The sequence below is a fragment of the Dendrobium catenatum genome, unplaced genomic scaffold (genome assembly GCF_001605985.2).
Source record: "Dendrobium catenatum unplaced genomic scaffold, ASM160598v2 fragScaff_scaffold_489, whole genome shotgun sequence".
NCBI classification, from domain to species: domain Eukaryota; kingdom Viridiplantae; phylum Streptophyta; class Magnoliopsida; order Asparagales; family Orchidaceae; genus Dendrobium; species Dendrobium catenatum.
In genome coordinates, this window is record NW_021318951.1 from 8,103 (window position 1) to 33,560 (window position 25,458).

The 25,458-nt window shown below is 37.5% G+C and overlaps 2 protein-coding genes across 2 annotated transcripts; both read left to right on the forward strand.

Moving 5' to 3' along the window:
* Positions 1 to 2,019: 2,019 nt before the first annotated feature.
* On the forward strand, positions 2,020 to 5,252 carry LOC110109543 (actin). Its single transcript, XM_020840648.2, has 4 exons — positions 2,020 to 2,103; positions 2,269 to 2,662; positions 3,534 to 4,147; positions 4,989 to 5,252. The coding sequence occupies exons 1-4, from the start codon at positions 2,044 to 2,046 to the stop codon at positions 5,052 to 5,054; spliced, it is 1,134 nt and encodes a 377-aa protein (XP_020696307.1). The 5' UTR covers positions 2,020 to 2,043; the 3' UTR covers positions 5,055 to 5,252.
* A 2,798-nt stretch (positions 5,253 to 8,050) lies between these two features.
* Positions 8,051 to 20,340, forward strand: LOC110109547 (monoacylglycerol lipase). The gene is made up of 7 exons (XM_020840657.2): positions 8,051 to 8,793; positions 10,192 to 10,230; positions 10,320 to 10,390; positions 17,800 to 17,864; positions 17,943 to 18,032; positions 18,146 to 18,238; positions 19,475 to 20,340. Exons 1-7 carry the CDS (start codon positions 8,234 to 8,236, stop codon positions 19,886 to 19,888), a joined length of 1,332 nt encoding a protein of 443 aa, XP_020696316.1. The 5' UTR covers positions 8,051 to 8,233; the 3' UTR covers positions 19,889 to 20,340.
* The last annotated feature ends 5,118 nt before the right edge of the window (positions 20,341 to 25,458 follow it).

Genomic DNA, 25,458 nt, shown 5'->3' on the forward strand with positions numbered 1-25,458 from the left:
AAGACTTAAACCAAACTCAATTCAATTGTAACTTGCAAACATCCAAACAAACTTAGGAAAAACAAAAGCCAAATCGAACAAAAACAAAATAAAAATATAAAAACACTATCCTCAGTATAACCGTCTAGCGGTCTCCTCACATGCAACGAAAGTAGGAATTTAAGAAAATTGTGCTTAGGCTTGCAAACCAAGGGTCCACCACTACAAAAGAGTCCAACGTCCTTTCCAAACTCCTCTGGCAAATGTCTCCAAATTTCAACCAACATACACTTTCAAAACTCAAGAAGAATGATACAAGTGGAGTGGAACTTACGTAGAGAAGAAGGGGTTAGAAGCCAAGAAGAAATAGATAAGAGAAGAAGGGGATGGAACAAGCTCTCAAGCTTTTCCAAGAAGAAACCGTCAGGTTTTTGTAGAGTTTTCACTCACAATTTCAACAACCTTTTCCATGCCAAAACATCTCCATTTTATAGGCAAAAGAGAGGACCAAACAACCATAACACCTCCAACCAAACCAATTAGATTTAGGGAAATGAAAGGGCAACAGCTACAACACAGCAGCCCCAACCCAGTACAGGAAACAGAGAAAAGAAGGCCACGGGAAACCAAGCAGGCAGCCATGGGAAACCCAGCCAGCAAGGGACCCGAGGATCCAGCACAAAGAACGGAACAACAACACGGGAAAACAGCCAGGGCTACGGGAACAGCAAAAGCCAAGAGGAAACCGAAGAGACAAAGGGAGGAGAAGAGGCAAAGTCCACTCCAAAATGAATCCAAGACATAATTGCATACCTTTTTGAAATAATGAGCTAGGAAGTGCAATTAATCCCCAATCATTGAGCTAAACTTCAGCTCAAGCATTTATGAGCTAGTACTAAGTAGAATCCAGCATTTTTTAAGCTCAACACCAAGCATCCAAGGCCCACCCTAGAGTAGCCACCACACCAAAATATAAATCAGCATGCAGCCCAAGGACGAAGAGGACCCAAAAGCAAGCAAACCCAAGGCTTGCCATGCCAAGCACCTTCCTACCATGATCATTGGAAGCCCAACCGTCATAGGATAGCATAAACCAAAATAAAACACAACTAATATTGTTCAAAATACAATAAAACATAAATAAACCAAAATAACTGAATGCATCATATATGTAAAAATATTGGAGTAGCTCTAGTGGAAGATAAGATTATAGGGAGTCACCTCGAATGGTTTGGTCGCATAAAGCATCGGCCTTCTGATGACCTGATTAGGAGAGTAGATATATTAGATCCGACCTATGTTAAGAAATGTATAGTAGACCTAAAAAGACTTGGTTAGAAAGCATGAGAAATGACTTTTTTTATTAAAATTTAAATTAGAATTTGACGTTTAATAGAACACAATGAAGAGAAGGGATTCATATAGTCAACCCCACGTAGTAGAATAAACGCTTCATGCTGATATTGACCTAATTTCCTTAACTGAGTGATCATTGATTTATAGCTTGTTGTAGATTATATAATTTTGCATAGAAAGAAGACAAATAAAAGTTCAAAATTGATATTCTATAAACAGTTGATTTTAAATTTTGATAGCATGAATTTTTTGTATTACATCATTGCATTAAAACTTAAGAAGTCTTGCATCAACAAATGCACTAGCTGCTGCGCATCTTTTAATATTCTAGTATTGTTATGCTCCAGTTCTAACATAGTTTAACTAAGCCCCTGTTCCATACATAATTTTGAATAATTGGATCTTCTATCAAAATTTTGAAAGCAGAGACTTGGCTTATTATAGGAATTCAATGATTTAGGCTTCGTTTATGGCGGCTTTCTTAATGCTTTCTAAAGCAGCTTTTTACTAAAAAAAATTTAGATCCAAAATTTGTTTACTAAAAATCTGCTTTTAAAAGCAATAAAAAAGCCGTCCCAAACAAAGCTTCAGTTAGTTTATGTTTCTATTGCATTACAGCTTTTCATTAATATCCTGATGCGGCATCAGTACAAGTTGTATTGTTGTATTTTGATTGACATATATGCTATTTTCATTCAGTTATAGAAGATGGCAGACGGTGAAGATATTCAGCCTCTTGTCTGTGACAATGGTACTGGAATGGTTAAGGTAAATAATTTCTTTTAAATGTAAAGAAATATTACTGCGCACCTTTACTTTTATAAAGGAATATATTTTATGCTATCCTACATCTAATATTCACTGTAGCTGTACATTTAACTTAGTGTTTAAATTTGAAAAATCTTTGATGCTATGTTTACCGTTTCAAATTAGGCTGGATTTGCTGGAGATGATGCTCCTAGAGCGGTCTTTCCTAGCATTGTTGGTCGTCCTCGTCATACTGGGGTAATGGTTGGCATGGGTCAAAAGGACGCTTATGTTGGAGATGAGGCACAATCAAAGCGTGGTATTTTAACTCTGAAATACCCGATTGAGCATGGAATTGTGAGTAACTGGGATGACATGGAGAAAATTTGGCATCACACTTTTTACAATGAGCTTCGAGTGGCTCCTGAAGAGCACCCTGTTCTTCTTACGGAGGCACCTCTTAACCCTAAGGCTAATCGGGAAAAGATGACCCAAATCATGTTTGAGACCTTCAATGCCCCTGCTATGTATGTGGCTATCCAGGCAGTGCTCTCTTTGTATGCAAGTGGTCGCACAACAGGTGAGCAAGACTCGTACCTTGACAGCTTTTTGGAAGAGATTTTCGAGGGTGAATTTTGATGTTAAGTACAATTTATGCTTGGCTCCATTTATTGGTTCAATGTATTAAAGTTCAGATGTTATTTTTGTTGGAAGATTCTGTCTTGTGCAATATATATAGTAGTTACAATTTTTTGCAGTTTTTAATTTTTCCTTTTGTTATTATAATATTGCTTTACAGGTGGTTCACTTTAACATGTTATACCCCCACCAAAATAAAAAAACAAAAAACTATCTGCCTTTCTTGGAATTTAAAGTATTTTCATAGCTTTGCGTTAACTTTAACGTGCTATACCCATTTATGTTAAACATCATGTTTACGCCTGCAAATTGTTATTGTCGTCAAAATGCTTGATTTGTTTGGGTTTAAACTGTTCAATCGATGTCATATTTAGTCCCTAACTGCCTCTAAGGTTCTCAAAATGTTGTGTTTGTGTTTTAGTGTCGTCTTTTGAAGTGTAAACTCTTCAAATCATTATTGTTTCTAAAAAGTTCACTTTTCTCAATTGCCTTCATATATTTGAACTAATTTAGATTGCCCATGCTCATTTGAAAGCTGGTAGAATTTTTTTTTTTTCAAGTGCTTATATGCTATAGGTCCTTCTGCCTTACATGTGGAATCAAAAGGTGGAGTGCCCCTTCAAGCCAATTATAGAATAAAAAACTTATTTAAAATTAAAAATCTGATGTGGAACTTTTGTTCTCTTTCTTTACTTCATGTATTTCACAAAATGTGTTAAAGTGATCGCAACACCTAATCCACTCCTAATTCAAGCAAATGGAGGTCTCAATGCTGCTATGTGACTAATTGTGGTTTTGGTTCTCAAATGCAGGCATTGTTCTGGATTCTGGTGATGGTGTCAGCCACACAGTCCCAATCTATGAGGGCTATGCTCTGCCCCATGCAATCCTTCGTCTAGATTTAGCCGGCCGTGACCTAACAGATTATCTCATGAAGATCCTCACTGAGCGTGGCTATACCTTCACTACTACTGCAGAGCGTGAAATTGTTAGGGACATGAAGGAGAAACTTGCATACATTGCTCTTGATTATGAGCAAGAGCTTGAGGTATCCAAGACCAGCTCTTCTGTGGAGAAGAGCTATGAGTTGCCTGATGGGCAAGTGATTACCATTGGGGCTGAACGTTTCCGTTGCCCTGAGGTCCTCTACCAACCATCACTAATTGGTATGGAAGCAGCAGGCATCCATGAGACAACATACAACTCGATTATGAAGTGCGATGTGGATATAAGGAAGGATTTGTATGGAAATATAGTGTTGAGTGGAGGTTCCACAATGTTCCCTGGTATTGCAGAAAGGATGAACAAGGAGATCAATGCATTGGCGCCTAGTAGCATGAAGATTAAGGTGGTGGCTCCACCTGAGAGGAAGTACAGTGTTTGGATAGGAGGTTCTATCTTGGCATCTCTGAGTACTTTCCAACAGGTAGATCTCGCTCCTTTTTCATCTAACATTCCACCAAGCAATTACAGTAACTATTACATATTAGTAGGGGTGTCAATATTTGAGACGATCCGAAAATCCGACTTGAATCCGATTTGAAAATTTCGGGTTAGAGTCAAATCGAATCCAAAACGGGTCGGGTTCAGGTTCTTCAACATTTCGATCCGTTTCAAAAATCGGGTCGGGTTCGTGTTAACACTTTCACCGGAAATTGACCCGTTTTGACCCAAAAATCCGATTTTGACCCGGCAACCCGAGATTGACCCATTTTTTTACCCGAAAAGCGAAGATTAACCCTTTTTGGACCCGAAAACTAGCATTTTTTTGGTGGAAATGGATCATTCGGGTCATGTCGGGTTGACCGGGACCTGAAGCTGGTCGGGTTCAGGTTGACCCGAATAGTGCCGGGTCAGTTTCGGGTTCGACCCGAACCCGACCTTTGACCCAAAATTGACACCCCCTACACATTAGTGTCATTTTTCCCTTGAAATTTGTATCGCTGATTGTATTCAGGAATAGTTAAATGTTGTTATTATTTCTGTCTTTATCATATGCATGTGACTTGTTTGCCGCAGTTCTGAAATAAGGTAACCATGCACAAGTTATTTCAACGAGAAACAATATACTTTAAGATTAGCGTTGTGTGCTAATTTGGATTGTATTAATCTCAATACAAATTAAGTTCATTTTAATACAGTTTATAAATGGATATCCTGAGCTAGTTTATTCTGCCTTTGAAAGCTTACTTGTAGTAGTTGACATCACAGGCTTCCATCAATTTCTTTTTTCAGTGCAAAAACTAATGATATCTCTTTAATGGCAGATGTGGATTGCCAAGGCAGAGTATGATGAATCTGGGCCGTCCATTGTTCACAGGAAATGCTTCTAGATTTGAACGTGTGATGGTGAAGATGATAGTCAACAAAACTGGTGCTGGCTCTCATGGCACTTGCCCTTCTCTTTTGACTGCTTTTTACATTATTTAAGCTACTGAATTTCCATTAATACCTTCATGTTTCTGGAAGATAGGAAGTTGTGGAGATCTTATCCTTTGAATTTTTTTTATTCTATTTTGTTTATGTTTAAATATGAAAAAAAGGATATTTAATAATTTAAAAACATGTTATATTATTTAATATTTATTAAATATAATATTAGATAATTTGTTTTGCAATTTGGAAGAGGTCGGTGGTGCCACGGCAGGCGTTGTCATGAATTAGACAGGGACGTCATTGGTGGGATGCATGGTGTTGGTCGGCAACAGGTGGGTGCTGGCTAAAATACTTAAAAACTATTTTAAATGTTTTTAAAATAATAAACAAAAACATTTACAAAAATATTCAGCTTAATATTTTAAAAATTAAATAAAATATATGATGTTAAATAGACATTTGAAGGGATGTCCATGTGCTGCATTCTATGAATTATAAGATTTTGTTATGTTTTGGTATGTGTATATATGGATTAACCTTAATTAAACTCATAAGTCATCAAAAATTGCCTTGATCATGCGCAAATCTTGATGCATATTCAAATTGAAAACTTTGAAGTCAAATGCATAACCAGCCAAATTTTTCTTGATCAGGCACCAACCGTCGCTTGATTATAATCATCTAACCTTCAATGACCATCATTGCTTGATGGTGGTCCTTGACCTCTATCACCTGACTATGATCTTTTTGACATTCATTGCACGACCACAGTCCCCTTACTAATCATTGCCTGTCTAAGATCCTTCGACTAGCCATCACCCAATTTGTACATGACTAATCGGTATTTATACATGACTAAGTGACGGGAAATTCACTTGATCAAATATGTATTTTTATAAAAATTAAAAACAGTAAATTTTCAGAATTAAATTCATAGTCATCTAATGCTAATTTAAATGAACTTATAAATGAGTTGGTTATCTCAATGAGAAGAACATAATGACAACAAAAATAATCTAATCTGACTTCAAATGACCCCACATTTAGTACTTGAAGTATAATTGAAAATTTTATATTGTGCATTGCTCATATTCAAATTGAGCCTCTCGATGAGGAAAACCCAATAAGCTCAAACTCACTTAATAATGACATCCTTAAAGACCTCAAACGTTTTAAAACAATCTTATGATCATGGAAATCACTCTAGGTAATCCAATGAAATGTTTTAATTTTGGTTATTATTACGAAGAACGCGACTTTTATTAAATTATAAATAGACTAACATTCTTAGCATAAATTCGACATTGACTTAAAATTTGAGAAGGCTAACAGATCTGAAGAATCTTAGAGCTATACTTGACCGCTATTTTTGGACTAACGTCGTTTGAACACTTCCAACGAATTGATATCACATGATCAACCTTGTTAGACCACCTCCACCTGACCACCGCCGTTGTCTAACGACTACCATCACACCATTGCTCGATCACAACTATTGGACCGCCATTGAATTATTGTTGCACAATCGTTATGGTGGTGTCCGTTGTTATTTGAATCAATTTTGTCGGACCACATCTCTCATCCCTTACCATCTCAACATTATTTTCCTCCTCCCTTATAGGAGGCTTCGCCAACAACTTATGCTCTTGTAATACATCTTCTCCAATCAAGAGGACGAGTAAATCTTTATAACCAATACTTATATACTTAAATCATTTTAGCTGAGTCGGACTCATGAATTTTTCCCATATCTAAAATTTTCAATGAAAACTCTAACATCTCTTATGCCCTTTATTTTATTATGTGATGCTAGATATTCATATCAAAGTTAGACTTTTTTTTTTTTTGGGAAAATTTGTGGTAAAAGCCCATGTATTAATCAAGAAAAGTTACAAAAAAAACACCAACAAATAATTAGTTACAAGTAAGTATAGAAAATTATACCACCCAAGCCAGAAAATAAAACCAAGCAGAAAGGAAAACAGTTAAGAATTTAAACATGTCGACTCAGAAAAATAGGTCTACATCAATGAGGCATCAAAGCCCGGCACAAAGAGATAGCCAGAATCCAGTCATAGAGACACCAGTTGCCTGGGGCCAAAATGACAGGCCATCACAGCGTCCCAGAAAACCCACCGCGAAAACCTGATTGCCAAAAGACATTAGGTTCGATTTTTTACTATCACTAATATTCTAGCACTCAATACCATGAGATTGGCTTTAGTAGTTTAAAAAGTCATACTATTCAAGAAACTATAATATTTGCCGAAACTTAGGCCACAAAAATGAACCATTCAAATTAGCCTCAACTAAATTGTCTTGGCCATTTGGAGAGCTAATTTTCATTTTCAATTAATTTCTTATTTTTATTTGATTTTTATAAAGAGCTTCGTGCGCTTTATCTTATTTTGAATAACATACTATTCTTTATTTTTTAACTTAATCTCCATAGTATTCATATTCTTTTAAAAATAATTATAGAAATTCTTATCGTGTGTATTTATATGTATATATAAATAAAGGTGGTTAAATTTGACCAAATCTTAATACTTTTTTTTTTTTGGGACGTTATCTTAATACTTTTGAATAATCATAATATTTTACTCCTAATAAATTTTATATAATAACAAAAAACAATAAATAGACCACCACCTGCTTCTTTCATCTTCTCAACAAGTCCGTTACAAATTCACAACTGTCATCGTTTATGGTCCCACCGGCATGTCTCACGAGTGATCCGTCCACACGTGGCATTATTCCATCCGTAGATTACGTTAGTCGCCAACCGCCTTTCTAGCGATTCCGCGCACGTTCGCCACATACGCCCACGCGTCAATTACTCTCTTCAATTCGGACACGTGCCTCCTCTCAACCCCGTCAGTCTGGACGGGAACGACCTATAGTTACCAATTTGGCCCTCTGCAACAGTTTTATATGTACCTTTCTCAGTTCATTTCTCCGTTGTTTCCGCCATTCTTATCTATCTATTGCCCATTCTCTTCAAAATAAGATTGCGGTCTCTAAATTCCTAAACGTTTCCATCTAATTTCTCTTCCACTGAAAAAAAATAATAATAATAATCCGCCACAGTTCAAATTAATTTGTTCGTTAATTCATCTCATTTGTTCGAAATTTGATGATTTGCATCGGGACCAGCGTTCCGGCGACACAGATTCCACGGCAGCTCCTTCAGGAGAGAAAGAAGAGGAAGTTAAGGTATTCCGGTGACAGGGTTTGGAAGCGACCGGCGAATATGGATGCGATCGGCGTGGGAACGGCGAGGCCGGTGATGCTGACTTCAGGAGCGAGCGGGCGGGTTCGGGCTCTGTTCTCGCTCCGTGCCCTAAGGAGTCTTCAGCTGATCCTCAATGGGATCTTGCTTCTCCTGCTGCTGCCGTTCCGGTGGCGGACGATTTTGGTTTCGGCAGAGGAGAAGCAGGAGGCTGCGGTATTGGTGGGAAGGAGAGGTGGGGAAGAGAAGAAGAAATCGGTTGTAGTTAGGGTTCCGGCGGCTATGGTGCCGCGGCGACCGAAGGAGCTAGAGGTGGCGGCGAGGAGGGCTATGGCTATTAGGAGGATCGGATTGCGGGAGGAAGGAGATGAGGGGAGGAGCGTTAGGAATTTCGCCATTTTTACAACGGATCGGGGCGATACGCTCTTCACGCAATCGTGGACGTCCGTTTCCGTCCGAACCAAGTAAGTGCCGTTCTTTTATTTTTTTGAAATATGAAGCAAGTATTTGAAGCAGAGAATGTTTGTGTTTAGAGAGTCTGACATTGGAGATCGGAATTCGAAAATTTCTAGCTCTTTCGGTTTAAATTTTACAAAATGGAAGATTGTAATTTACATAAAAGTCAATCAAATATAAATAATTTTGTATTCCGTGCTATCGCTTTGATTGAAACTTTATTTCTTAGATATAAATAAACTTTACCTTCAAAAACAGCAGCATCCAGTTGGCTAATGAAATAATTTGGCTATTTACCAAGGCCAACGACGCAAACTTACCTTTTGACCCACACTAAAAAAAATTGTAAATATACCACAATTCTTCACATGAGAGGAGGAGAAAAGGTGGAGGAAAGGAAAAAATTTGAGGAGCTCTCTTGCCTTCAACCATCGTCGAAGTTCTCCTTGACCACAGCCAGAGTTCTTCCTGATCGCCATCAGAGTTCTTCCCGACCGCCGTTGGAGTTCTTTTCGAACGTCGCCAGAGTTCTTAGCGACTGCCGCCAGAGTTTTTCCTAACCATCGCGGAGTTCTCCTCGACCACCGTCGGAGTTCTTTCCGATCATTGCCGAAGTTCTTCTCGACCACCACTGGAGTTCTCCTCGACCACCGTCGGAATTCTTCCTGATCGTCATCGGAGTTCTTCTTGACCACCGCCGGAGTTCTTCCCGGCCACCGCAGGAATTTTGATCGATCACCATCGGAATTCTCCCCAACCGTCGTCGGGGTTCTTCTCGGCCACTGCCAGAGTTCTTCCAGTCCACTATCGAAGTTCTTTCCGAATGTCGCAAGAGTTCTTCCCAACCGTCGTCAGACTTCCGCCTGTTCATCGACCGACAACAGGATTATGCCCGACAACTATTACCCATATAAAGTTCAATCCACTTTCTGGAACTTTGTAATATAATCGTCTTCAAGTTTAAAAACTATTTTTGTAATGTATTCAAATACTAGTGAAATTATTTCAACTGGGAGTGACCCCTGTGGTTTTTCCCCTTTTTTCAGGGTATTTCCACGTAAAAATACTTGTGTTTTTAATCTATATGTTTGTGTGCTGGGTATCCATGCAACGCTAAGATAAAAGCTTCCCTACTTTACCGCCGCGAATATTCTAGCACGCAACAAGTCCTATTCCTCTAGTATTATTGTAAGATAATGTTCTATTCAATTAACAAAATTAATACGTAGTCCTATCACCTATGATATGCACAATTGTCCAGTCTGGCGCTGTTCTATGTATAATCAAGCCTCCTATGTCTTGAAGTCGGTAGGCAGCCTAAGCTCTCTCTCTTTTTAAATGAAAAGATTCAATTTCTTATCATTATCCATTTCTAGCAAATATTGATACTAGTCTGTATTCTTCAGGGGATTACTGGTTCTATTGCATGGCCTGAATGAGCACAGGTATGCTCCTTTGCTAATGTTTTCATTCTTATTGGTGATTTTCAGTTAATTTGTTAAATCAATTGTATTTATACCATTTATGTTTTTAGTGGAAGATATAATCACTTTGCAAGGCAACTGAACGAAAGTGGATTAAAAGTTTATGCCATGGACTGGATCGGTAAGTTTTGACAATGCAGTAATGTTCATTTTCATTCATTTCTTAATTCTTTTTATCGTTGCTCTTTTTCCTTCTGGGATTTGTGAAAGTTAGTAGTCTGTGAGTGAAGCGATATTATTGGTGATTAAAGCAAATTTGCTATGGTTAATTCATAGTTTAATCTGATATCGGTAACCAATTGGTGTAAATGGCTTCATCTAGAACATAAAAGAATGTTTGATGCTTTCAAAAGGATCTTATTTGTCTCAGGTTGTTAGAGTTAAGCATGTATTCGTTGGGAATTTCATCTCATTTAACTCGTACACTTGCTTGTGAATGACATCTTCAAGTGTCTTTGATTTTCGAATGGCCACCCTCACCTATAATTACAAAGTGAGCAAAACCCTGATGGTTCTGCATTGATTTGGATTAAGATTTATTTTCTTTTTATGCAAAAGTAAAGGCAATTAAAAATGGAGTCCCATTTGATTGCAGAGTATAGAATTCTTAGAACCAAGCTGCATTTCAAGTTCTAAAATTTTATTTTCTAGAGTTAATTGATTTTGTAAATCTTTTTTTTTAATGTTTTCTATTATTATGTTTGTAACCTTTTGATATTCTTATTATTTGCAACCTATTTATATATTTTGTTGCACTCATTCAGGCATATTATATGTGCATCCCGTATTACTGTATTAGTCTTCAACGAGGGAAAATAGTTAGGGATTTACAAATATGTGAAAGAAAAATCTAAAGCCTTCCAAGTTAAGGGTGTGTAAAAAAGCAACTGCAAGGTTGTACTTTACCAAGCATGGATGGAAGATCTAATGAGAGAGAGGTTCTTTTATTAAAAGTCAATGCGAATATTACTTTTTTTTTCATGGGAATGACAGTCGATTTTATTATAAATACCACTGTTTCATGGTACAGACCAAAGAATTTTTGTTGTTCTTTTAAATTTCATTGAAACTTTTGATATCTTTAGTATCAAATACAATGAGGGAATTCTATAGAATGTAAGACTATCATCATGAAACAAGATGAAAACAATTATCCAAATTAGTACAATTTTTTTTAACTAGTTAAGTTAATAAATCAAATTAAATAAATAATAAAAAAAGAAAAATAATAATAATCTAGTTATAGTCGCCGGTTTAAGCGGCGACTGGCACGAGGGTGTCCAAGCCAATTGTTGCTTCAACCGGTGAATGGATATATTTAAATGTTTTTTTTTTGTTTTGCAGGTGAGAGAAGAGGGCAGGTCTAAAACTCAAATTTTCTTTCTTTTCTGTTTGGTTGGAGAGAATCAACTTCTTTAGTTTTTTTTTTATTAAGGCTTTAAGTGTAAAGAAATTATATTTTGTTAGAGTAAATAATTTATAATTAAAATATTTTTATGAGTTTCTTGTGTGGGATTTTGGGGAATTAATTTTTCAAAATCCTTTTAAAATATATATATTTTTTTCGTCCTCCAAAGAAAAAATAAAAATAAAAAGGGCCTAAATTATTACCTCTGCTCTACTATCTTGCTCAAATCCCATCCCACCGCTGCTACAGTATCCCATGCCCTCTACATTCAACGCCATTTCGAATAGAGCATGCAAATCCCGCTTATTTTCTTTGCATAAACTCATTTTTCTCTCCTGCTTTCTAATATCTATCTGATCTCCCCTCTTTCCATGCTCTGAAATCCCGCACACAAGTTCCCTTCCTCTCGACCGATCTGCTCTGACTTCTCAGGCCGCAATCTCATCTGCATGCTCCCTTGCCTTCTCACACTCTATGACCTTCACTTAAATGCCCGACTTCTCCAACCTAGATCTTGTCGTAGCTACCCATGACTGAACTCCTACACCTCAATTGCTCAACACCTGCTGCCTGATCTCCACATCCGAACTATTGCCCCTCACCCGAAATCTTGAATCGACCTCTTCTTCCTCCTGCACACAGCCGATCCCTCTCCGACTTGCACTCATTCGCACGACCCACACAATCTCCCATCTCCTCCCTATGCTGCAAACAACCTTGACCCAGTCGATACCCATGCTCGACCTTCTTGTAGCCCATCATCTCCTCCATATAGCCGCACCCTTTTCGATCTACACGTCTGACTCTCCCTCACATTCTTCCTCTCTCTAATAGTCGAACTTGACCCAACCCGCAAGGCTTACAACATGCCAACCTTGCTCCGATTCAGGCCCTAATTCCGTTCATTGAAGTAGTTGCACTTCCTTATAGATCCCATTCACGACGCTTGCATACAACCCGTGTGCAAGCCAAGTACCCTCGACCTCCATAGCTGCCTATCGAAACTCTTCGATTCCGGTCTCGCCAAGCTCAACCCTCAACGCAGCTAACTCGATCGATCCACCTAGCTAACTCCACAGTTGCTGATCTTCCTAAGCTCATCCGAACCGAACTCCCTCTGTTAGAAATCCCCTCATAGCCAAACAACAAGCTCATATTCCCTCCTCAAACAATAGTTGAACCAAACACCGCTTCACACCACAGCCCGTAACCCACTACGTCTTCATAAACCTAAACTAAACATTTCTTATCTACAGCAGCCATATCATCCTCTCTCCCCCTTTATCTTAATATTATTAAGGGATTTTTACATACATAACACTTCAAACTATTATATTTACTTATCTAACATCAAAAATATACTATTTACATACCTACCACCTAAATACACTCCGTTTCATCAAAAATACCACTCTGTCCCGACTCTACCTTTCGCTTGTGAAATATCTTCTTCTTCGTCGCTTGAGCGTCTACCCGACCCAGCTACGTGGTAAGAGGAAGACAAATCTTCCTTTTTCCACCCCAAAATTTTTGAAATCTGTGACGCCACCGGAGCAGGAAATCGCGACAAGAGGTCGCTGGAGAAGGCAATCACGGAAGCAGCGGCAAATGTGTGAATATGAGCTTTAGATTATGTTTTTTAAGTCACCTAGTTCCATTTTTTATCTCTGAATTACATATTTTCAGTTTTGTAAATTCTCTATTCAATTACATTTATATAAACATAAGCAAGAAAAAAAATTGAATTTGGTTGCCACGAAAATCATGAGATTCCTGATCACTGCAGAAGCCGGGTGCAGAGTAGAGAGGTGGAGGATGGATTGATCACTGACGAGCTGAAGAAATCCAAGAAGAAGAAGAATAAAGAGAAGCTGAAGCCCAAATCTATCGGCGGTGGAGTTCTCGTACCTATGATATCTGCAACTAGATGATGCTAAGGAGGAAAACTATGTTTTCTTTGTATAGGAGATGAGACGGCTCAAGTTGAGGAAGATATAAAGGGTCAAGAGGATGAAAAGGCTCCAGACGCTTCGTTCTGTCAAGCCTTACCATGGCATCAATGAAGATGGAAGCGGGTGGGTCTCGATTCCTAAGTTGTCTAGATACTCCAGCGAGGCAGTGAAGAAGAAGAAGGAATTTCACGCGCAAAGGGTAGAGTCGGGGCGGAGTTCTGACAGAGTGGTATTTTAGAAGAAACGGGGTGTATTTAGGTGGTATGTATATAAATAGTATACTTTGGGTGTTAGATAAGTAAATATAATAGTTTGAAGTGTTATGTATGTAAAAATCCCTATTATTAATAGTATAATTAATATTATTAATAGTATTAGCCATTAGTATTATTACTATTATTATTTATATAATTATTATTAAGTAAAAAGAAGAAGATAAAAAGAAAAAAAAATAGAGAAAGGGAGAGAGAGAGAGAGAGAGAGGAGATATTTCGGTGTTGTTGCCATCGTCATCGCTGTCATCATCACATTGACATCGTTGCCACTTCTCTTGCTAATGTATAACGCCCTCTAAACCTTAAATCTCAAATCCTATTTTCGGCGCTCGTAGCGTGCCGGGGGACCACCTATACGCTCATAGCGTGCTAGGTGGGAACTAGCGCAACACTTGCGACGAGACAGGTAGACCTTGTACACGCTCTTGTAGCATGGCAGGGACAACTTTAAGTACCTGTATATGTGCCGCCTGCAGGAAAAAATTGTGCATTTCAAATAGGCACCTTGAAGACTTTATCTCTGGTAATGCCTTTGCTTACAAGTTACAACTTCGGAAAAAAAAAAAATAAAGTTACAACATCTTCTGAGATAATGCCTTTGCTTTCAACTTGTTCTGACTCTGCTTCAGGGCTGCGAGCATGTTGTATTTTTCCATCAAAAGCCCACCGCAATAGTATAAATGCAGTATAAGCATAGAACGTTTCATGTGAATTGCGTAAAATATCATCATCTTGGTCATATGGTAAGAACTTCTGCTTACAGGATAACATCGATGAGATCGTAAATGTAGGCTGCTATAAATTGTATGAGTTGCTCTTTGATGGCTCTTATGTATCAATTTCTTCAAATTATCATGTTGTCAGCAGTAAAAAAATGCTGACAAGGACCATCGCTAATAAAGAAGGGGTGGGATAAGGAATATATGCCCTTGTTGAGACCTAATGCATGTAGCTTATAACTGTTTGTTTCATTCGTTTTTGATATAACTAATGCAAATTATGTCGACTTTACCTGCTGATATTTATTTCTTTTCAAACTAAATAGTTGTTAAACACCGTATTTACTTGGCTTTTAGATAACTTGAAAATCCTAGAAGTCTATTTGCGCTGATTAATTTTCAGAAGCATTCAATTCAGTTTTTTCAGGTTATGAAAGAGCCTAACCATTGTATCACTTGGCTCAAGGTTGGCCCAGACCTTGATTTAAGACAAGTCAGGTCAGATGAGGAATATCTTTATGTGTAAATTAACATTTAGTAAGATTTAAACTAGATTTTTCCTTTTTTGTAATATTCTCGCCATAAGGATATCAATCTTTAATCATTACCATTCAGTCTGATAGTTTATTTTTTAACCTTAAGAGATTTCTATAATGGAACTGCATATCTACGTTTTCTTCAACCAACTGACAGACAGACTTGTTTTTTGTGGAAGTTTTTACTTTTCACCTAATGTACAATGAAGTTGTAGAAGTTTTTTTTTTCTTCTTTTAATTTAGTAAGTTGACAACCCCTGGGATTGCAGCCTTGCCGTCCGTGTGATTGCTTGTGTACAAGCTATAGAATAGTTCTCCCGTCTCCGTGTATATAAACTTGGTTAATACTTGTCTGGTCTGCACTAATAATTCTGATTAGTAATCATTATGTAATTAGATGTTTCCAAAGGTTAAGTGCCTCGTTCGCCATGGAATTTTGTTGTATTAAAAAAAGGGTGGAAGGTTAAACCTTGAATTCAAATCTCATCTTTTTCCTTCATGTTATCAAAGAATTACATGCTCAAGATTACTGTTGTTGTCTTAGACTCGATTGCTATTACTGTATTAAATAAGATGCAATGGAGTGCTGGTATGCTACAAAATTTTCTAGGAGAAATAATATATGATTTTTTAGCTGCATTAAACATAACGATTAAGTACACATTGGAAAGGACTCCCTTCCTAATCTAAACAAAGTATTTTTCACTATCAAAAGTGAAAAAGGGAGGCAACGCGTTATGGTAGAAACACCGCTCATAAGAGAGTGTTTTCCTAATTGTAACCCCTTCACTAAATGCAAGTATGACTGAGCCATCCAAGTTCATTTGTGTGGTCTACCAAAGTTCAATATACAATAATCAAGAAGGTATATTTTGTAATTATTGTAAGAAAGTAGGGCATACAAAAGATATATGATAAGCCTCTGAGGGAGTCTTCATAGAATGAACACAAGCCTCCATGTCAAAACTAATTCATACAGCATCAAGCCAGTACGTGTCTTTGGAACAAACAATTGTTGTAGAAATGGAAGGACTAAAGCAAGAAGAAGTAGAGAAACTCCGCTAGATACATGTTTGATGGCTCAATTAGGTGAGGATTCTTCTTTGTACTTCTCACATGTTTCTAAAAATAGTTCAAAGGAAATGTAGATAATATATTTAGGGGCAAAATACCACATATAAAGTCTTCAACCGAATTTTCTTACTAAATAACTTACTCAAGAAACCCAAAAATAAAATGTTGCTAATGGAACCATAGCTGTTGTATTGCTGGAAACGTATTTATAAAAATCATGTATTCTCCTTTATTATCGTCTATACTCTATATACCTAGATTATTCATGAAATTAATATTAATTCAAAAATCGACACCTGACCTAAATTATATTACAGTGCTTTACCCTACTTATTATTTATCTAAAGATTGAACCACAAGGAGATGATGGGCATACTATAGAATGAGGCGAGTCAAATGTCCAAACCTCACAAAGTATCATACCCCCTAAGCCACTCAAGTCTCCATGCTTTTCTATTTAATTCATGTTGTTGAATGGGAACTAACCTATATCATTTATGTTAATAGGATCGGATGGTTTTTTATTTTCATAGATGATGGCTCAGGCACATGGCTTTTTTTCACGAAAAATAATTCATATGCAAGAACAATCCTTCTCATATTTCCTAAAATAATCCTTACCTAATTTAACAACAACAAAAACAATAACAGCATCAAGTCTTTTTCTCACTGCATGGGGTCGGCTACATGAAACCTTTTTTTCTCCATTGTTTCTAATTAAGAATCAAATTTTTATTTAAATCTAATAAAAAAGGGTCAATTTTAATAATTTCTAATCAAGTTTTTTTAGGTCTACCTCTAATACATTTACTCTCTTAATTGGGTCAAGCCACTATAGCTACTCCAAACTTTTCATGTATATACTTGTTTTATATTATTTCTTTAAGTGTAAAGCCACTCATCCATCTGAGCAACCTATTTCTGCTAAACTTAACTTAATTTTATGCTTCTCTTTTAATGACCAACGGTCCTTACCTAATTTAACACTGGTATAAAATGTATCAAGTTTGATAGTGAGAAGGAATATTTTAATCAAAACTTATCCTCTTTGTTTCAAGGAAAGGGCATCATGTGTGAATCCTCTTGCACCTGAACTCTTGCACCTGAACAACAAAATATGATAGTAGAAAGAAAAAAATTTTGTCATCTTGGCCACTAGGGCTCTTCTCTTTGAGAGGAATGTCTTGAAATTTTTATGGGGACTGTTGTGGATCAACATTTTCCTAAATGAGTTAGGAATAAAATAGGAAGATGCTATAAATTTATATTCCAAGAAAAAATTAGACATCAATATTTTACCCTACCCATCCAACATTATACAATATTTTACATCCATACGTTTGTCCATTTATGATAGAAGTTTGTTGATTAAAATTGTCATAACATAAAAGACAAATCCAACTGAGTTTTACAACTCTGTTAAAATTAGACATTTATCAAAGCAAGATTTGCGGAAATCCTTGATTTTTACTTTTTTCTTCAGCTTTAAGCACTTCAAAAATCTCTGCAAATTATTAGTTTTCTTCTTCGAGCTCAAATTCTGTATGCAATGTTTTTAATCCACAGGGCATGGTGGAAGTGATGGGTTGCACGGCTATGTCCATTCTCTTGATTATGCTGTCAATGACCTGGTAATAACTCAATTATGTGATTTTAAATATGAACCTGTTTAAATTTTGTAAGTTTTCTAATTGATATATTGCATACAGAAAGCCTTTTTGGACAAGGTTTTAACGGAAAATCATGGGCTACCATGTTTTTGTTTTGGACATTCAACAGGCGGTGCTATTGTTCTAAAGGTTAGTAATTACTGCTTTGCATATTCATCTATTGGCCTTCTAGTTCTGTAACACCCAGGGAATTGGTATTAGTGATTCAATGCTCCTTTTGTTCTGTTTCTTTGGATTTTTAGGCCGTACTGGACCCTAAGGTAGAAGCCAGCGTGAAGGGTGTGGTGTTGACATCTCCAGCTATTCGTGTTCAGCCATCTCATCCAATTGTTGCAGTAAGAACATCCATTTGAATTCCTTTCTACCTTCTGTTGCAATATTTTTAAAATAACTTCTAAGGAGGTTCAAGAGAGCAGCAGATGCTCAACCTCCGAAACATTTTTTCCGTCTCAAATGCTACTTATCTATGTACCATGAAGGTGCAGTACTGCGGTATCAATGGTGTTATATTGGGGATGGTCAAGACAAAGGGTTGATAGATATATACAACATAATCAATATCTGTTTACTTCTTAGTTCATGTTGAGTCAAGACAAAGGGTTGGGCATTCATGCTCCCTACCACACTCACTCTGTGTCCATCTTGATGATGCCTGGTCATTAAAGTTTCGTTCGTTTGGGACGGTTTTATTACTACTTCTAAAAGAAATTTCTTATATAAAATTTTAATTTTTGTATTAAAAAGAAGCTTTAAGAAGCAATAAAAAGCCGTCCCTAATTAAGTCTAAGTATGCATTTCCATCGCTTTTTCAATCATCCTTTTTGTCCTGCTATCTTCATCTTGGAAAAAAAATCTCTCGGAACATTCTGATAAAATAGTTGAATGAGCAGCATTTTAAGCGGATAATTTTGCATTGAAATGAATGTAATTCATTGATATTTTTTTTGTACACCTTTGAATTTGCATTCGTCCTATTACAAATTCAAAGGCTTAAAGCGCTCTATTTTTTTATCTTTCTCACGATGTCCTGCGGGATACTTGTGGCACTTACGCCATGTGAAACTTAATAAGGGTACTTCACTCCCCCAAAAATACTGGAGATTGGTGTTTATTAAAAAATTTCCAATTTTTCAAATTTGGGATATTAACTTCCGACCTGTAAAGGAACTTCGAATAAATCCTGTATAAGAACATTTGTCGGAAACATTAAACTTATTCTTCTTAAAATTGCTCTGCTGTATTATAGTTCTGTCTGGTGTGGTTTCATGAAGTCCAAGGCCCGTCTATAATTTGAGTTTTTCTGGCTAAGGTTTCTCAGGTTCCTAGGCTCATAAATCCATGCATTTTTTTTCTTCAAAAAAATCAGTAAAATTTAATTCACGAGCTTCTGTATAACTGATGAACTTCAACAAGAAAATCGAGTAATGCCTATACATTATTTGCTTGAAAATACTTCAACAAACTTACAATAACATTTAATGGCATCTATTGTTTATTCTCTTTCCGGCAAGTTTTTACTTTAATTTCAGAATAACTACCCTTCTAATTTTTCATTTCTTTTGCATTGGCAGGCATTAGCGCCAATCTTCTCGCTTTTTGTCCCAACATACCAATTCAGTGCTGCAAATAAGAAGGGACCACCTGTATCTCGTGATCCTGAGGCCTTGAAGGCTAAGTACTCTGATCCTCTTGTATTCACTGGCGCCATTAGAGTCAGAACTGGATATGAGATTCTTCGTATCTCCTATTACTTACAGCAGAACTTGAAGAGATTAACGGTTCCTTTTCTAGTCCTTCATGGCGCTGCAGATACTGTAACAGACCCTGTTGGCTCTAAGATGCTATACAAGGAGGCTTCTTCATCTGACAAAATCATCAAACTTTATGATGGTTTCTTGCATGATTTACTCTTCGAACCTGAAAAAGAAGAGATTATTAGTTACATAATCGAATGGTTAAGCTCCAGACTTGAAGCAGAGCAATGAGCTTGAAAAAGATGCAAGTGGGTAGTTTCTCAACATTGAAAGGTTTTCCAATTAACATTTTATTGGTAAAATTTTCAGACATTATGGGAAACAAGCGCTAGTATATATGTTTATAATTTGATATTTATTGAAGAAGCCAGCAATCAATGGCTGAATTGCTGATAATTTATTTGGAAACTTCAGAAAGACTTCAATTAACTTCTCTACAAGCTGGTACCAATTTTTAGATGGATATTTTTTCCTGAACGAATTATGGTCGTTGTATATAGCGAATTCTGCTAAAGCAGAAGCTCTATGCTTTGGTTCTTTGTATTTTCCGGATCAGTGCTTTTCAACTGAAAAGGCCAATCTGACATTCTAACCAATGTAAAATGATTAATGATGAAGCTATATAAGTACTGTATATTATTTTCCTTTGTTGCTTTTCATGCACAGATTAAAGGCTTTTTATATCTTCTTTTGTCAAGTGTTTTATTTTTCCAGTAATACTGCATGTTTTCTATTTATTCTTGGTGGTTTTATAAGCTATCCTCAGTATTTTCTTTTGATTGGGCAGCAAAATTAATTACGAAGTCAGCAATTAAAGAGCACGCCACGTCACCTCTTTTTTGTGAACCGCGGTTGTGTACCTGCTGTCTTGTTGTGTATCGCAGTTGTGTACCTGCTGTGTACCGGGATGTGACGCGCTCTGATTTGCCCTGGACGTAGAGCTACATCCGGTGTCTGCACAGAATAATTTCTAGTATTTTTACGACTTTTCAGAAACTTTTTTGTGTTGAGTACTTAGTTTTTATAATTAAACTTATTGATATGTGATAATTATAAAAATGATGCAGTTTAATCTCTTGAAAAAATGTAATGCTCATAATAATTTTTGAAAGAAAAATTATTTACAATAATTTTACAAGCTGCTAGACCTTTGTCAGGATGATCTCCTGTAAATGATTAAAAAGGTGTCAACAGATATCGAAGTTTCATATGATTGAAATATTGGCAGAGGTCTACAACGCAAAACAGCTAGTATATAAAAACTTCTATAGCGTAAAAGTTTTCAATGTTGAAACGTGCTGGAGAATCCAGAGATTACCTTATAGACTTCAGTGGCTCTTTTGAAATTTGAACTTTTATTTTAGAAATTTTATTTCAAACTTAAAAATTTTTTTTCAGAATGTACATCAGAAGAAAACCTTCCATTCAACTATTAATCCTTGGCTTAGGGCATCTCCAGCCGAAATCCAAACGACTGTAAGGCGTAACTGGTTTGCTCCATTCAAACGACAAAAAATTGCTAATCGGTGAGGGTGAACAGTGCGACGCCAATATTGGTGTCGCACTATTTACCTATTCGATTTTTTTGTCTCTGAAGAAACTCATCAGACAGCAAATGGTAAAAGCAAGGCTAAAGGAAGAAGACAATGAACAGTAACTCATCTTCATTGCATTACTGAGGTGTATTACAGGATATTATATAGATGAGTATTACTTGTGCTAATTACAGAAGTAATCCGGTTAGTTACTTAAAGTATCTGACTTGGCAGGAGATCATGGGGACAATCTCAGAGGAGCAGAGAAAGTGGCCGCAGGTAGTAGACAGCGGTGTTAGTGGACTAGGTCTGCTTATCACCGTCCCTCAAGCTGACGGGAGGAATGACCAGAAGCTTGCTACGCAGCTTGAGCAGCTGAGCAGAGGGAAGATACTTGGTGAAGATATCAGCCACCTGATCAATGGTGGAGATGTGATGAACCGCAATGTGGTTGGCCTGAATACATTCCCGTATGAAATGATGGTCGATTTCAATATGTTTGGTGCGGGCATGGAAAATTGGATTGCAGGCGATGGACATGGCAGAAACGTTGTCACAAAACAACTTTGTTGGTTGTTGCGGGAGAGAAAATCCTCACAGAGACGCCGAGTCCAGATGATATATATTGCAGCTGCGGCCATTGAACGGTATTCAACTTCAGTTGAAGACCTTGCAACCGTCGTCTGCTTCTTAACCGATCAGGTAAGGAGAGCATTGCCTAAGTAGATGCAGTAACCAGTGGTAGATTTACGATCGAGCTGGTCACCAGCCCAGTCTGAGTCAGAATACGCAGACAGAGTTAACTGTGTTTTGGGAAGAAACAGGGTATGAGTAATAGTGCCTTTCAGGTACCGGAGAACACGTTTGAGTAGTTGAAAGTGAATAAGTTGGGGACTATGCGTATGTTGACAGAGTTTATTTACAACAAATGCTATGTCAGGACGGGTGGAGGTTATGTACTGGAGCGATTCAACTAATTTGCGAAAAAACTCTGGTTGAGAAAATTGCATTGTAAGAGTAGCGTCTGTTGGTAGTTTGGAAGGTAATGGAGTTAGTAAAGGTTTGCAATTGGACATGGAGGCTGTATGCAGTAGTTCTGATATGTAAGATTTCTGAGAAAGATAATAGCCATCTGTTTGTCTGATGAACTCCGTGCCAAGGAATTTAGACAACTGGTCTAGATTTCGTGTCTGAAATCGCTGTGAAAGTTTCTCAATCAGGGAGGATATGTAGTGGGAATCACTACCAGTGACCAGAATGTCATCAACATATACCAATACGTATATATGAAGATCGCCCTTATGAAGATGGAAGAACGAAGGATCAGTTGCACTTACTGTAAAGTTTTGTGTTTTAAGATAAGATGATAAAGTTGCAAACCAAAGACGCAGGACTTGTTTGAGGCCATAGATGGCCTTGTGCAGCATGCAAACATGATCCGGGAAATGTGAATCTTCAAATCCCTGAGGTTGATCCATGTAAATGATATCTGTTAAGGCACCATGAAGAAAGGCGTTCATAGCATCAAGTTGATGTATTTTCCAACCATAATGAAGAGCAACTAGTAAAAGAAGACGAATTGTTGTGTGCTTGACGACTGGGCTAAAGGTCTCAAGATAATCAATTCCATAGGATTGTTTGAATCCTTGTGCAACTAGCCATGCTTTGTAGCGTGCGATGTCGCCATTGGCTAAATGTTTTAATTTGTAGATCCATTTGCATCCGATTACTTGCTGATTAGCTGGCCGTGGCACTAGAGACCAAGTGCCTTGTGCTTGAAGAGCTCTAAATTCAGTCGACATGGCTTGTTACCAATTTGAATCTTTGTTGGAAGTAGAGAAACAGGTAGGTGTGGTATGAACGGTGTGAAGGAGATCTAAGAGAATTCTGGGTTTTAGTGTGCCAGTTTGAAATCTGGTAACCATGGGATGACTCAGTTTGTGTATTGGTATAACAGAGGATTTAGACGAGGAAGATGCAGTAGGAGAAGAAGTTGTGGGAGAAATGTTGTGGGAAGGAGGAATAGAGGGATTATAATTTATATGGTGTGAGTTTGTTTCAGAGTAGACTTAGGTTGTGGTTGGTGGAGAAGGAGGAAAATAAGAAATGGTAGGAGAGGAAGATGATTGTTGTGAGATGCTGGAGTCAGAAGAGATAGACGGGAATAACGATTCATCAAACTGAACATGTCGAGAGATTATAATTTTGTTGGTGAAGGGATTATAGCATTTTTAACCTTTGTAGTTTGAGGTGTACCCAAGAAAGATGCAAGGAACGGATCGAGGGGCAAGTTTGTGTGGAGCTGAGTATCTCGTCCATGGAAAGCAACAGCAACCAAATGGACGGAGAATTGTGTAGTCTGGAGGGATTTGAAAAAGCAATTGATAGGGAGATGTGGATGCAGTATTGGGTGAGGGAAGATAGTTTATTAGAAAAACTACAATAAGAACTGTTGCATACCAAAACGAAGGTGGAAGACGAGCATCAAAGAGAAGTGTTCTGGCTGTCTCTAAAATATGACGATTTTTACGTTCAGAGACTCCATTCTGTTGAGGAGTGTATGGAGAAGAAAACTAATGATTAATGTCGTGAGAATGAGTGAAAGGTTTGAAGGAAGAGTTGGTGAATTCAGCTCCACCGTCTCTGCGTATTGTTCAAACAGAGGTTTTTAAACTTTTTTCAATTGTATTGATGAAATTAATCATAGAAATTAGTAACTTCATTTTTTTTGTTTTAATAGACTAATCCAGGTATATTTTTTGTTATCATCAACAATAACAAGAAAATAATGATAACCATAATTAGAGAGCATGGGGGAAGGACCCCAAACATCCACATGGATTAAATCTAACGGAAAAGGAGATACATTGTCTGAAGATGAAAAAGGTAGCCGGTGGCTCTTTGAGAGAGCACAAGCAGTACATAAAGTGTCTAAAGAAGAAATACATAACGAAGGAAAGTATTTAGAGATAGCATCCATGGTCTTTCTTTTTGGATGACCCAAACGTCGGTGCCAGGATAAAGCTGAACGATTGGATGAAACAGTCATTGATGCGGCAACTATGGGAGGCTGGAAAGGGATCGGGTAAAGCCCATTACAGCATTGTCCGTGGAGAAGCGATTGTTTGGTCGTCAAATCCTTAATAGAAAAACTAGATTTGTCAAACTTGATGGAACAATTATTATCAGAAGTTAATTTAGATATTGAAATGATTATATGAGTGAGGTTAGGAACGTGAAAGATATGTTTAAGGTGGAGCTTATGGGTTGGTGTGGGGAGAAGATCATTACCGACATTTTGAATGGGAAACGAATGTCCATTACCCACAAATACCTGATCTCTACCCGAATATGACTGTGGATGCTGAATGGGAAGGGGATCTGGTGTGAGATGCGCGGAGGCCCCACTGTCCAAGTACCAAGGAGATGGTTCAAGATCTGCCATTAATGCAACGGTAGAATTGGAGGTTGGAGCTACGTAATTGAAGTTCCCCATGAACGTGCACGATAATATTATAAGACTTCTATTCTACTGAAGCAACATCAATCAACATCCTGATATTTATCTATTCGATCAAAATCGCACAGAACCCAAAATAACCGGTAGAATCGTTACAGAAAATACTCAAAACGTGTAGAAAAATCTTATCAATAACATATCAAAAGTTGTGCGGTGAAAGTTTCGTCAATACAAAATACGGCGCGTTTTTCGATAACAAAAATACAAATCTGTGCGCAAAATGACCAAAACTCAACATCTTCGAAAACAGAAATATGATTCGGAGTCCTTACCACGAGATAAACACTTTTCCCAACAGCGGCGTCGGACGAAAAGCGCTCCGCGGGGAAAATCAGATCCAGAAAGGAAAAATCAAAGGAACGAGCTCTCATAGTTCCTGTCTAAGTAACCGGAGAAGTGATTTGCAGAAAACAACTTGAATATGACAGAACGCCACATAGGGTAGTTGTCTGGAAGTAACTGAACGTTGATCACGTTCTTAATGTTGGCAAGGAGAAATTTAAGAGTAGGAGGAATAACTGCATCGATGGAAGCAGCTGTGGCTTCAGATGTCATAGCCGCTGCAGGTGGTGTACTTGGAGCAGAAGCTGATGAATCTCCCATCTTCACCAGCGATCGGAGGAAGAGCCGTTAGGCATCGAGCTCTGATACCATGAAGAAACTCATCAGACAACAAACGGTAAAAGCAAGGCTAAAGGAAGAAGACAATGAACAGTAACTCATCTTCATTGCATTACTGAGGTGTA